Source organism: Pholcus phalangioides, unplaced genomic scaffold (genome assembly GCF_987345545.1).
Source record: "Pholcus phalangioides strain wild (caught in Gottingen) unplaced genomic scaffold, Ppha-v1.0 ptg000007l_1, whole genome shotgun sequence".
Taxonomy (NCBI): Eukaryota; Metazoa; Arthropoda; class Arachnida; order Araneae; family Pholcidae; genus Pholcus; species Pholcus phalangioides.
Window position 1 is genome coordinate 44,779,389 of NW_028301600.1, and position 15,488 is coordinate 44,794,876.

The following is a 15,488-nucleotide window of genomic DNA, read 5'->3' on the forward strand; positions in this document are numbered from 1 at the left end:
CATAATCTTAGAAATGCAGCACCCGACGTTATTGATATTTACTGGACCGTGAGAGTCATACAAGTTTTTGAAATGGATTTTTATTGAAAATAATGGGTGACCACGAACCATTATATGACATGATATATACGGCTATAATCAAAAGCGGATGGGAAGACACACTTTTTTGAAAAAATCTAAGAGAATTCACTTGAAATATGGAGCTAGTATGCATGATAACCGTAATTATTATATAATGTTCGTTTGATATCAGTGATCTTCCCAATCACCAAGGACAGATCACTCGTTATTATGCCCGAAGAGGTATATAATACGTAGAATTATGAAACAATAGTAATAATAATAACAATATAAATTATTTTGCAACTGCATCGGTGTTGCAGTGAAGGGAATCACGAGATAATAGCGCTTGAGCCAGCTCTTTGCTGGTCAAGTTATTGTAAAAAATCGCATTTTTAAAATTCAATACGTACATTCATGTGTACTCTAAAAGCGAAAAGTTTTGCAAGTAGATGATGGTAGATTGGGAGGGGACAATTTTTTTTTTTATTTCAATGTTTTACAGAGTAAAAAAATTGGTTGCTTTGTTTTCAGAAGTTTGTTGATTATGGTGAGCAAATCAATTATGAGGAAATAACTTGAAATAGGTATGGCTAAAATTTTTGTTTAGCTAAAAACAATAAATAAATGAGAAGTAAAATTGAAGGGCTTGCAGCAAGAAGGAGTTAGCTCCATTTTGGCAACAATTTTGGGTTAAGTCCATTTTCTTGTTGAGAAAAACCTTTTGAATTTAGCGTAAGACGAAGGTAACTGCAGCAGTTAGTTTCTTTGTTTCTCAATGAATAGCGCTAATGCCATCGTAAGATTGGGAAAAGAAGGGGTAGCTCATGATAGGTTTTTTTAATTTCTTTAATTTCCCAAAAGTGCCAAACTTCTTGCTGCAAGCCCTTCAATTGAGTTCTTCGAAGCACAACATTCGATGAAGCTTCCCAATCGGCAGTGATTTTGCAATGCCTTCAGCGCTAACACCAGCGAAATGGGAGATATGAGCTGTTATGCACTCCACTCTGAATTTCATAACCCATGTCAATATTAATCAAAACTTACCGGTGAACCATATAGTACATCCTCGGAAGCCTGCTCGTTGTCCCAAAATCTGTCCCCTTCTGTCGCGAGACACATGGTGGGTTTGGTAGGTAACATTAGTGGCTTTCTCCTGATTCTGAAAGATAATACAAAAAAATAGTATAAATTAACTAAAAGTGGTTACTCCCGCTTATTTTTCTACTCTTTCGCAGCAATAACCATTCAACAATTGAAGTTTCTCCCGAACAATGGAAACACACTATACCATTAAGAAATAAATAATTCTCAAAGAAACCGCTAAGTATCTCCAATGAGCCAAACATGTCCTGCTACAACAGAATAGGCACTCTAATATAACCGAGAAAAGAAATAACAAGAGCCACACTCTCATAAAGATGACTTGCCTAATTACTCTTATAACCTATGAATGTCAAGTACCCCGCACACACAACTACATATTTACCTACAGCCGTATATGATAGAATGACGACTAGACATCATTCTAATAACTCACTTGGCCTTGTTAGCATGAAAATTCTAAACAAAAAAAACAAGCAATTTTAAGATGGTCTTTTTCGAAGAATAAAAGAGTTCGAACCCCGAACCTTTCAATTGAAGGGATATCTGTGCATGATTGCGTCATGCAAAAGTCAAGTTTGCATGTAGAACTCAATCAATTCTAATTTATTCAATGTGACTTCCTGGAACTTATGCCATCAAACAATGGTAATAAGCAACAGAGCGTGCGAAGGCCATCGCTGTTTGAATTACGTTACAGAAGTGAAGCGAAAATTATAACTAGGTTGGGTAGAGTTTATTATTATTATTTATTTATTTTATTCTTATTAACTGCGCTTATATTGTTCCACAATGGCTGTCAAGAATGAAATGAATTCATAGTCAGAAAAACATTTTTACGGGACATAAAGAAATCCATCAATTTGAAAACAGAGTGGTATCATATATGGCTTTTATCTCAGAATATTTTTTCCCTTTCAAACTAATACAATGTATGGGCATTATTTTTATAATTTAGAAGAAAAATGATTCGTAATTTAAATGCTATTAAAATTCATTTTTCTGAGTAGATAATGAAAAGTCTGAGATGAGGGAGTTCCACCTCCCTAGCCTTAGAGAGCGCCAAATTTTAAGTTGAAATTTGGTTCATAAGCCAAGTAAGTTCTTACCAAGTATTTTCCAAGAATTTCTTACTTGGCTAAGGATTAAAAATGGGCTTAAGAACTCGACTTTAGAATGTGAAGGTGGTGCACCCTCTGCTTCTCTCTTTCGATCATATCTGAATTAATGTATCCGTAGAGAATGGCGTAAAGCATGTGAGAGAAATTAACACATTAAAAGATTTTTGAAATCATATACAGTGCCGTCTTAATAAGCTCAGGGGTTCATATCTATGAAATATTTGTTTTAGCTATGAAACAATGAATCAAATTGCCAATAACAATATGAAATTATCAATTTTAATTAGGGTCTAACATTGACATGAGGTAGTCATGGTCAAAGCAGGAATCAGGAACCACTTTGACTGTGATCAAAGAATCTTTGGTTAGTAAGTGAATATTGTTCAAAGTTTGGGGCCTCCTAAAATTACAAGACCCCACTTGCTCATGCGGCAATCAGACCCTGAATCGCCAAGTTCAAGCATAAGTGAAGAAATTAAAAAAAATTTTAAATCATTTTAGGTGAGCAATCCCCGTTGGTCCATCCGTTAAGATGATTAGATTTATGACAGTTTAGATTTTCTTTGAATTATCAACCTAAAATCATATCCCTTAGAACAAAAAGTCAGATAATAGCAAAAAAAATATCATTCCCCCTCATGCTAGAAGCATGAATGTGCAAATTTTTACTTTTTTCAGCTGGTTGGATACCTTACTTTGCTATCTGTTTTGCGTGAAACGGCGAATGTGCATCACTATTGAAACACATGTTACAAAACATTCTAGGAAAATAACTTCCATAGAGTAACATGGGTAGAGTAAATATTCGAACTTCAATTCCCGTGTTGTTTTTTCCCAAGGACATTGCACATTCGTGCTTCTAGCATGGGAAGGGGATATAAATATGTCAAATACAAATATTTTTTCTTTCAGACTCAAACAGGCCTGTCCTAAACGTGTTATCCTCTCCAAACCTGCGCCAAAAAAAAAGCATTAAAAAAGTTCAATTTTTTTGTGTTTATTGTATGTGAAAATGCCTTTTATATAAAAACTGAAAAATTAATTAATTAGTTTGGGTCGATACTTTACAAGGATCATTTGAGTTAGGTACCCTTTTGCATACCGCAAGTCTAAGTCTTAATTTGAGAAAAAAATCATTAAACCATTTAAAACCATTAAAAATGAAGTTACACACATGTGCACCTATGGAGCGAAGAGGTTAAAAATTCCAGAATTATAGCAAAAATATTTCCATTTAGCTCTAATCTGCTACAAACTTCACCCCTTCGAGAATGATATTATTATGCATGTTAATATCAAAACACCATTTAAAAAATTATTTTGTAAACGAACATTATATTCTCCAAAAAATTAATATTATTATTACCTGGATATTGTTGATATTGGGGTAACCAATCAAGCCTGCCGGTGGTCTCATGTTTGAAAGAAAATTTAACCGAGTAACTAGATGGACACAAATGTAAAAAAGTACTGAATGCAATTGAATTCACATGTAAAAAGGAGGGCCGAAGACTCATGCGCGATCTTTTTTATGCTTTGCGAAATAGGTGGGAAAAAAGAAGTCCTTGGCAAATAGTTACGTGTGAATATGACGATAATAAGTAAATGAAACAGAAAAGAAAACTCTAGAGTGTTATAAGGAGCGATAACCGGAGGAAATGATATATCAGTAGTATCAGCAAGCTGATTTTTAGTAACCGTAAGCATGTCAACCGTGAATGTCATAAGCAGACTCTGTATGGCATTCATGGTTCATAGATTACAAATCTTGCAGGAAAACCACGTAATAAGATGCTTTTCGAGGAATTTAATTTATTGACCGGCAATCTCGTGTCTTTGTTTGTCCACAAAAAACAAGAAGAAAGCACACAAACACAAAAACACCCATTTAGCACTGAATGATATAGCAAAACCCATATTTGAAGGATCCATTCAGGATCACGTCATTTCGCATTCAACAATGTTATGCAATATGCTGTATCAGAAAACTAGATATTAGTATAAATGAAAATTTTAAAACATGCTGACTATTTATAGTTTTGACATATTAAAACTCATATTTGAAACATCCATTCATGATCACGTCATGAATGGACGTTATACAGCTTAATGATATTGTTTAATGCTATCCATTCATGATCACGTCATGAATGGATAGCATTAAACAATATCATTAAGCTGTATCACACAAAAAACTTGAGATTAGTATGAATCAAAAAATTTTGAAACAAGGTGACTAAAATAGTTTTGACGAATATTTTGCATTAAATATTAGATTGTTCGGAAAGTAATTTCGTTTTTTCCAAAAAAAAACAAAAACAGAGGACTTAATTACAGCCAACTTCACACTTAAACCGAATAATCATTATATATTTTGACAGCTGATATAGCAAGGCTTACTTGTGAAAAAGTTCGATTGATTCTACGCAGTAGGTTTTGGTTGGTGCCCTTTCAAATATGGAAAGTGAAAAGCAGCATTTTCGGCATATTTTACTTTTTTACTATAGAAAAGGTAAAAATGCTATTCAAGCAAGAAAAAATTATCCGATGTGTATGGAGAAGATGTATTGACAGCACGCCAGTGCCAAAACTGGTTTGCAAAATTTCGATCCGGCAATTTTGATGTTGAAGATGCACCACGTTCTGGAAGGCCAGTTGAAGCTGATGAAGACACAATAAAGGCATTAATTGATGCAAACCGGACAACACAACGATCACTTCTGAAGTGTACTTTCATCAGCTGGACAAACTGAATGATTCACTTAAACAGAAAAGGCCAGAATTGATCAATAGAAAAGGTGTAGTGTTCCACCAAGATAATGCGGGACCTCATACAAGTTTGTTAACTCGCCAAAAGCTTTTACAGCTTGGATGATGGGATAATACTGCCAAACCCACCATATATTCTCCAGATCTGGCACCTTCTGATTATTATTTGTTCCGGTTTCTACAAAATTTTTTAGACGGTAAAACCTTTACTTCAAATGAGGAGGTCAAAAATCATCTGAATCAGCTTTTTGCCAACAAAGAACAAAAATTTTATGAGCGTTTAATCATGCTACTGCCAGAAAGGTGGCAAAAAGTATTGGAATGGACAATATATAATTCAATAAAATATTTATTCACTATAAGAAAATCGTCTTTCATTTTCATAAAAAAAACGATATAAAATTATACGATTTTGAAGTATCTATTATAAAATATTACCTACGTGTATGGAACGTCGAGAAGCGTCTTCTTGTTCTTCCATTAGGAATGAAAAGTGTGAATATCATGTAAGTGGATACGAAAAAAATAAGTGTCGGAAAAATGGAAACGCGCACCTGTAGCAAAAGCAAATAATACGCGAAACACTAAATACTTATCATTTCAATCATTATTTTCTGTTCCTTATTTAACTCGTCGTCAACGAATTAATGATGTCACCACGAATAGAAGAAAAAACACATTACAACACACACATGCACAAAACAATCGATTTCATACGACGTTATTGAAGATGATTTTTTTTTTTTACAAGAAACGTTATTAGCAAATAATTTTTTCAATGGGTCACCAATTCATTAATTTTATGTGCATTTCTGTGCTCTATTGTGTTAGTATTGCATAATTTATGATTCTAAGCTTCATCATTATCATAATGGCATCATTAAATTAAAAAAAAAGCAAATTCTAAAAGAAAAAAATTATGATGGTATTTATAGAATAATAATTACTTTTTAATTTCTTTTTAATTTGAATATAAAGGCAATAATTACCAATTCCAAATCTCAATACATATTCTGAAATTTAAAAAAAAAAATTCTTTTTTTTCTGAAGTTGTTGACGTGATGATGTCATAATTGTAATAAATTATATTATCGCAATGAAATGGTGCCATCGTCACACACGTAAACAACCAGAAATTACGTTGAATTCGGGTCTAAAGGTGAGAGAAACTTCTAAAACTGAATGCACAACAAAAACGTGTACAAAAAAGCACGTAATGTCTCGAGTCAAAACAGTAAATTCTTTGAGAAATAGATTTAAAAAGAGAGAGAAAATGCACATGAGATCTTTCTATTTTTCTATTTAAACAAGCTGATAATAAACATTGTAAATCATTTTCCTCCTCATACTGTATTGTTATACTTATTCCAAACATAATGCTCGGCTGGTTTAATTTATGAACTCCACCTACACTGTGTATTTGCTATAAACTTTGCATAGTCTTCTAATACAATAACTATGCAGTGATACCTCGAGTTACGAGTTTTAATTCGTCCCTGAGCGTTACTCTTATCAGAGAAAACTCGCATCTCGAAGCAACTAACATTCTCATTTGGTATGTGATGGAGATCCTTCCCTACCCCATTTAATATTGATATTCTATTAAAATCAATTATCATGTTCAGCGCAGAGTACAGTGAAAGTTCGTTATAACGAGTACAGTTGATAATGAGAGCGTCGCTGTTAAAGAGATAAAATATTAAATAGAATATTAAAACAGATAAAATATAAAAGTGATTTGCAGATGATTGCAAAGATACAAAACATATTCGTATTTATAATGCGTTGCAAATTATCTCAAGGAAACTTCCGTAATAACAACGGTTCTCACTGTGAGTGTCGTGGTTCCTAGGGGCGTCGCCGATCTATATCAGGGGCGTCGTGGTAAGCTGTTGATGTGTGCCTATTCAGTGCTTTGGGTGTCTCGCGGTTTCTCCAGTTTCTCCAGTGCTTTGAAGTAGTTCTTTGTTTAAGCATTCTGTGGGGACCCGCTTTTTTTAGAGAAAGATCAATCTGTTGTGAGCCAAAAATCAATTTCGTTATTTAATCTTCACCAAATTTCACCATTCACCAAATATCAGAACGAAATGACCCACAAGACAATTATGATGCAGGTAAAGAATTACAAAGTTTTATCTGAAATCTGACAAAGAAAAAAAATTAATATTCGCTTATAACGAGAAGTGTAAAGACAGTTTTTCCGTGTTTATGTTTGTCGTTATAAAGTACTTTTACTGTATTCTATGTAGAATGAAAGTATCATTGCTAGCAAGACGAATTTGTGTTGTCAATGAACTAGGGCAACATTTCTCCACTTATGGCCCACGAAGTTTGGGCAGATAGTCCGAAGGAAAACTTTAGCATTTAATTTTAATTGAATGAAAAATTATTTAAAAAAAATAATCCATATTTCCAAGTGTAATATTCACAGAGATATTCGAATTAAAAAAAACGGCGGAAATTTAAGAAAGAACAGCGTTGAATGCGGGTAAAACGGTTTTTCCGCAGTTAACGCTGTTCTTTCCCAAATTTCCTCCATTTTTCGAATTCAAATATCTTTGTGAATATTGCACTTGGAAACATGAATTTTTTTTGTTGGCATTAGGAGAGACAGGGCAACAACTTTCCAATTGAAAGTTAAAGCACAGGGGGAAAGTATAAAAATTTTGATTTTTTTTTTTTTTTCAATATTCTTTTATACACTGTATTTTCACTCTCAAAACTGGTACAGAGTAATTTTTGAACGCCTGTTGAGGATTTTTTAAATTGTAATCATACCTCTACGACAGACGGTTGATGAGATTAAGACTTACAGGATAAGTATATATTAGAGTAACTCTAGTAAGTCTAGTCCATGTCTAGGACCGAACCTTTAATGAGTGTTTAGAGTTAGTAACTCTTGTGACCAGCTATCCAATTCAATTAGCCGATAGGTTTGTGTTAAATGCAATTTCGTGAAATACTTACCACTTCGGAGAATAGCAAACAAATCCTGTTGATCAGATATTAGATACTGGTGGAGATCTGATACCTTATCGCCTTGAGACGTCTACACAGTCTAATTGTTGGGCATACCTACTAGGCTGCCGTATTGTTAGTTTAACTGTAATATTTTTCTTAGGCACAACAATAAGAGAAATCGCCCATTTTGAATTTCCAATGAACTTCCACTTACAGCTCTCTTTTCTGGTTATAATATTTCTAAGGAAATTGCTTGTATCAGAGATTATGAGACACTGCCACATCAGAGATTATGATTATCAATCCACACCTAACAAAAGATAGAACTGGCATTTTTTTTTTAATTGTTTCGGGGAATCTTTGGAATGTGTAATAGGCTTAAAAAAGCTAGCATGCTTTCTTTTTAGCTGTTCAATACTAAAAAAAGTTCTTTTCCCACAGTTCTCTCCAGTTCAATTTGAATTTCTCCATCCAATTTTTTTTTTCCGGACAAAGCAGGACGATTTCTCTTGATGATTACAAGAGGTAATTTACATTCTTGACTCTTGAATTTGACGTGAACAATAATTTCACCTTATTCGTTTTTCCGTAATCTATTGATTCCAAAGATCCCAGAACAATTTTCACACGAAAAAATACACAACATGCCACGAAAACATATGAATAATGTATCATAACTCTCGTAACTTTCATTAAAACCGAGCACAACTCTGATCTATCACAATTGGTAATTTACTACCGAGTGAGTTGTACCGGAAGTGCGTGTACCTAACAATCTCTAGTTTGTGTGTGAATTTTTTAGTGCTGCCATCTCTGTTTTGAATTGTAGGTGAAGTTCAATGATTGCATATTTGTACCGTAATAGGTGTGTTGCTCTCTGTGGTGAGACTTTTTAACGGGGAGATCGGCTCGAAGTTGGGAACCACGGAAAAAACCAACTTCAGCCAACCATCACTACTTCACCACACACCAACTTCAGCCATATCACTATACTGAAATTTACTGCCATCAACGAATTGGGTTGGAAATGAAGGTGCCATCTATCGGTGGTCGTCTCAAGTTCGTAGAGAAAATATCTTATCTACATTATATTCTTCCTCCGGTTCGAACTTGGGACCTGATGGCAACCTTCGCAGTGGTAGATGAGCATCTTACCACTACGCCGCTCGGGCACAAAAATTACAATACCCAACTATCACTGTACCGCCTGTGGGAATCGATGCCTGGTCCTCTGGGTGGGAGTTCATCACGATGCCCACGCGACAGCATGGCAGCTAACACTGGATACTGCTGTACTTTATTAAAACACTATCAACAACACATTTATTGTCGAACCCATGAAGAGATAAAATCGGTGTCCCCACAAGAGCCCGCCACTCATGTGGCCCAGTGTGCGCCAATATGCGTCTAGATGCATGATTCGCGCATCAAAATTCGATTTTACTCCAAATTTCGTTGAGGAGTGAAAATAATCCCTTAAACTTTAGGTTAATTTTTTAATACATAGTTATTTCTCATTGATAAAAAAAGAAAAAAAAATACTCCTCTTTCTACGAAAGTTGCCGTTAAAATTTTCAAGAGGAGTGAAATTTTTCAGTGATTCCCAGATGGGATTGCGTGGAGCCCCAAGGGTACATGGCCCAAATGTAGAATTAAAAAATAAGTTAATGTCAAGTTGAAAAAATAAATAATTTTTCTCGAATTACTTAAAAGAAAAGTTTTAATTAAATTATCGCGCAAAAGCGCAGCTGCAACGTTTGCAGACTGCAGTAATAATATTGTTATCATTTGACAAAAATTGTTCTTGTGGCGACAGAGCTCTCGATAGGGTATGAAACGTTGTTTTAGTTCGCAAAACTAAACGTTTTTTAGTTTGGCTATCGCATTCCTCTTTAACCCTTTAACGGGCAGACATTTTTCCAAAACTCAGAAAATAATGTAAGCGGGTGGTCCTACTATGGGGACACTACGCCGTAAAGGCTATAAATGGAGGTCCATGACAAACACCAATATTTCCGGGACCCCACGACTGAAAGTGGGGATCCATATCAGACACCGAGATTTTTTGGGTTACATAACCGAAAGGGGGGGGGGGTTAGGTTCCCATGGTAGACATAAGATTTCCTGGAGGTCCACGACTGAAAGTACTTGAGTTCCGCTAAGACTTAAATAAGACTTAGAACATTTAAATGAATCCATCTTCACAGATCTATCAAAACTCGGTTTTGTGTGATTTTGATTATGCGTACTAAAAAATGTTGTATTGTAACCAATAAAAGAAATAACTGTATACAAGTCTTATATATATATATATATATTTTGGACATTTCTTTTTCTTTCCCTGATATTATTTGCAAGATAAGAAAAAATTTAGACGAGTTTTCTAGAAATCGGTATTTCCAGAAACAAAATTATTAGTCTAAGAAGGAACGTGGGGCGATCGTTACTCAATAAGACGTCGCTCCCGACTTCGATCTGTCGGTCGATCGCTACAAAAAAACCGATAAGATATTATTTTTTTTGTTTTATCATATTGTCAAAAAAAATGTAGATTAAACAATGATATTTTTTTTCTCTTTATGTATCACTTTCCCGTTTCATTGTTGTGAGTATGACTGCGAAAAAGACGGAAGGAGGAAAGTATTTGGAAAAAGGAACACACACACACACATTTGTTGTTTAGGTTGCAGGCGGCAGTGCGAAAAATTTCTATCCCTGGCATGTGCAGTAATTTGTTAAATGTTGAAAGTATTAATTGGGTTCCTTGGTCGCAACTAAATTAATTAACTCATTTACTTATACTTGCATTGTTTGTCTCTGGTAGATTAACAAATGCCCATAGGTGGTGTAAGTTGCAGCCGAAAAGGGATTGCCACAGTGGTGGTCGGCTGAAGTTGGTTTTCTGTGGTTCCCAACTTCCAGGCGCAGATGCAAGCCGATCTCCCGGTTAAAAAAGTCTCGCCACAGACAGCAACAGGCCCCCTCCCTTTATAACGCTACCATTATTCAATCATTTACACTTCACTCATACATAGTTAGAAAATTTGATGGCAGATGGCAGCACTACACATAACAAGCAATACACGGAAATAAACTTCACGGTAGGTTCCCAACACGTATGCGCACATTCCAACATGTACCAATTCGTTAGAAGTTCCGCAGAGGAATATGAACGAGTTGCATGTGTGGCTTAGTAGTCGAAAAGAGATTTGTTCCCAACTTCTTGAGCTCCGAACATCTTCCTGATAAAAGGTCTCGTCACAGAGAGCAACAGACCTACAACGGTACAAATCAGGTCAGGACGCCGGAGTCGGCACCAGCTGACTTCATGGCACTGTCTGAACCGATTAATTGCCATTGGATACCACCTGGTATTTCAAGGTCGCGCTTTAGTTGAAAAGTATTAGAGCAATGACGTCACGCACCTAATCAGAGACCTCGCCCACTGCGGCAAGGCGCAAAAGCAATTTCAAAGTGTTGACACAGCCCTTGCTTTATAGCTCTGGGTACGAATATGCAATCATTGTTGCACTTCACTCACAATTTGAAATGTAGATAGCAACACTAACAATTCAAACACAACACTATATATAAAATACGCACTCAAACTGTTGAGTGACGCGCACACTTTCAGCTCAATTTACCACGTAGTAAATTGTCCAGGGCGACAGACCGGAGTTGTGCTTGGTTTGAAATGAAAGAAATTTAAAAAGAGAAGATACGAACCCCGTTGGTGGCACAGCGGGTCGGCTGAAATTAGATTTCTGCGTTTTTCAAAGTTTAAGGGTCGAATGCGCGTGTGCCAGTCTCCCATTTAAAAAAGTCTCTCCGTACAGGACAGGCAGACCTTCAACGCGATGCTTACATAACACGAAAGTTCAGGCACTTGCAATTTTCATTTCAAACCATGAAAAACAAATGACAGTACCAGTTGAACATGAAAAACGCATAACTCTGACAACATAAATACTTTAAGGCCACACAATAGACCCAGAACACACGTTCCGGCATGTACTATTGAAAATTCCCCAGAGAATGTTCCCCCCGAGGTGCATGTACGGTAAAAAGAATTAAAAAAGATTTTATATTCGATATTTTTGGATTTTCGGCAAATCTATTCAAGTTGATAAAGCTCAAATTTCTTAGCTTTACATGACCCATATCCCGTAATCCATAAAGAAACAATGATTTTTACAATTTTCCATTTTCGTACTGATAAGTTTTTGAGGATGGAGCTATCACAAATATTTAAAAAAAAAAGGCATTTAATTCTAACTTTTGAATAAAATTAATGTCATGGCTATACAAGTTGTCTTCCCACTTCGTCGTTACATCATTGTTCTCTGGCAACTGAGGGAATAGGGCATTAACCTCAGGATAATCATTTTTAGCTACAAATAGTCTTTCAGAGTCGATTCTAAGATATGTGGGTCTCGGTCTAATAATTATTTCTCATTACATAAAATGACGTTATATCATCAACACTTTTGAGTACTAGACGGAATAATAACGAAGTGTGTTTCGAAACAAAATATCAACTGGTTTGCAATGTCTAGTCAAAGCTTTGTTGTTCCAGTTACTTTAATGGGGATAATAAATATGTTGTCGCATAATAGAAGTGGTAATCGCATATGCCAGTGGTTCACAAACTTTTACCACCCGCTGCTCTCTTGCCATAACAACGTTCTTCCGCGGCACCCCGGAATAGTCTAAAAAGAAGACAATTCAGAGCACTGAATAAGCAATAATCAATTTTAACAGCTCACTGTGAACCCCCTTGACAGGTGTTGGCGATGCCTCTGTGGGAACCGCAACGCACATTTTGAGAAATATCGGCATGTACAGTAAAAGTCCGTTATAAGGAGGATGGCTTATAAAGACAATCTCGATATAACGAGTGATTTGCAGGTGATTGTCAAAAAGCTAATGTTACAAAAAACATCCGCTTATAACGAGAAGTCCGTTATAATGACAATTTTTCCCTTGATCGTGAGATATCATTATAACGGATTTCTACTTTACTAATAAAAAAAGATTCGCTACTTCGATTGACAATAAACATTTCCAAGACAACAGCTTAACATTTTATGAAATTGCATAACCACCACTTATTAACTTCAAAATCATATGGTGTCACGTGATTGGAAAAGAACACGAACTTATGTGTCCCTTATTTCAATTTTGTTAATTACTCAAAACATGTATCAATGTATTAATAAAAGAACACGATTTGCTTAGAAAACGACCCATTCGTTGTCTTAAGCATTGAAAGCATTTTTATTGCCTGGAAGCACACATACACACACTTCTTTCAAAACAAAACTTGTCACCATATCAAATACGTACTCATATTTGTGATTTCAGCGATTCAATTGTTTTATCTTGAAAGAGAACAAATACAGCCGTGAGTATTTTTGTTTTCTTCGCCTTTAGAGAGCTCGAGATAAGGCTTATCTTTATGACGTTAAATTGTGACGTTTACGTTATATTTGTAAACGATTGTTTTTGCAGAAGAAAAACAACTAAACGCTTACTCTTCCGAATTCATTCTCTCGCTTCTTTATAGAACAATCCAAGCTGAAAAATTTTCCAGAAGCATCATAGACTCGCAGAAAAAAATCTCAAATAGTTTATGGCCATTAGCATAAATAAGAAATTAACTCCAACATTTTTTTGCGTGAATACGCATAATTTTTCTTGAAAATCAATTACCTAAATTCTTTAAAACGCACGTAAAATGATAATTAAATGTATGATTGATGAGAATAGTTTGAATTAATTGATAAAACTTGGAAATCGAAAAAGGACTAGTTTTCGTGTTGTTTTTTTTATACGGTTTGAAGTAAAGCCGTTTTTTTTCTTTGTATTTTGGAGTGAATTTCGCATCATCATTACGATTTCACGGCAGACGCAACAAATCGATTGAGTTTCCAGTCATTGTCTATAGCACAATACAAGACAATGTTGCAGGAAATGAATTCGGTCAGAAGAAGGTGCAAGATTTCCTGGACTCGGTTTAATATGGTCTCGCTTCCTTGATCACGTTGAACAAACGCCAGCGAAATTTCACTTAATCGCTTACGAGAATTGTATAATATACCTGTCGTTTATAGTTTATGACACACACACACACATGGAGCAAGAGAGATGTTCAATCATTTCAAATGGTTTTTTTTAAGGTTGGTGATTCCAAAGAATGATAAACAAAACCGTCATTGGGGAGCACGTGGCTACTCTGAGCATCTAAATAGAATACGAGTTTCTTCGTAGACGGCAACAAGCGTACCATCGAACGAGCCAGTTGTTATACGCTTTTAATCGATTGTATGGGTCTTCGCCCACAGAATGTAGCGTAACCTTGTAGAAATGTCTTCCTTTTCAGCATTATCAGATGGATTTACATTGATGTAAACACCTTTTAAGCTTCCTGTATGTGTACATTGCCCTTTGAAGTTCAAAACCGCAGAATACGTTTATTTTTTATGCAATTAAATCTCAAGAAGGAACTTAATAATCTTGAGATAGAAATCTCTATATGGCATTGGATTTAAAAGAAAAGCTGCAAGCTGCTGAACCGGATATGAAATTTACGCAATCATTATGTGTATGAAGTTATTACAGTCTTTTCGGGCTGTAAGGCTGTCATGGATTAGAGCAGCGATTCTCAACCGGTGCTCCGCGGAGCCCCAAGGGCACCCGGTGGTTATATATCATTGGTTATCATTATCATACGTATCATTGGCTTAGCATGCGTGAAAAAATTCACTTGTTTCTCCCCTTGTTATTGCATCGACCATCGATTAGCGAGAAATGGAGTTCGAATACTGATTTAGGTTGAGCATAAAAGCGTTTCAACAATCATTCAGAATCAACTCTTGACTGCAAGTCTCAGTTCGAAGGTTTCGACAGTTGTCTGATGCGAAGATAAATCCAGAAAAGAAAACTCAACTGCCATTGCGGGGAATCGAACCCACTTCCGGATAAGTCTCAGTTTAATCATACAGGATAATTCTGAACTCTTGCACCAAGAATTTATGGGTGCAAATGACGTGTTTATACCGACTTATTTGAGTGATTAGGCGAAAATTACACAACTGCTACGAATCCCTTATTTTGAAAGCATTTTTTTAAAGTTCCTCATTTCTAATGTCTCATTTGAAATGCGTTTTATTCTCCTGTTAAGGTCACACAGGTGCCATTTCAGAATTTGTAAATCTGCCCATCATGTAACTCACCACAGTCGCAAATGATCACTATATATATATATATATATATATATATATATATATATATATATATATATATATTAAATAAACCAAATAAATAAATAATAAGTTTTATAAGTTTTATTTATTAATTAATAATAATTTTATATTTATTAATAAGCAAATGGTTATTAATAAATAGATTACAGTTTGCTTCTTTGAAAAATGTTAAACCTAGTAACCTATATATATATATATATATATATAT

At 35.2% G+C, this 15,488-nt stretch overlaps 1 protein-coding gene across 3 annotated transcripts in view; it reads right to left on the reverse strand.

Annotated features, from left to right (window-relative positions):
• Papss (3'-phosphoadenosine 5'-phosphosulfate synthase) overlaps positions 1-15,488 on the reverse strand; it is a 37,454-nt gene that overhangs the window by 11,446 nt on the left and 10,520 nt on the right. Inside the window, exons 1-2 of one of the 3 annotated variants that reach the window (XM_089233310.1) lie at positions 5,497-5,673; positions 1,108-1,222 (exon numbers count right to left, since the gene is read on the reverse strand). In XM_089233310.1, the coding sequence (XP_089089436.1) occupies positions 1,108-1,222; positions 5,497-5,535 (154 nt within the window). In that variant the 5' untranslated portion in view covers positions 5,536-5,673. Of the gene's footprint in view, positions 1-1,107; positions 1,223-3,651; positions 3,894-5,496; positions 5,674-15,488 lie in introns of those variants that run through there. The other 2 variants (XM_089233308.1, XM_089233311.1) reach the window with 2 other exon arrangements.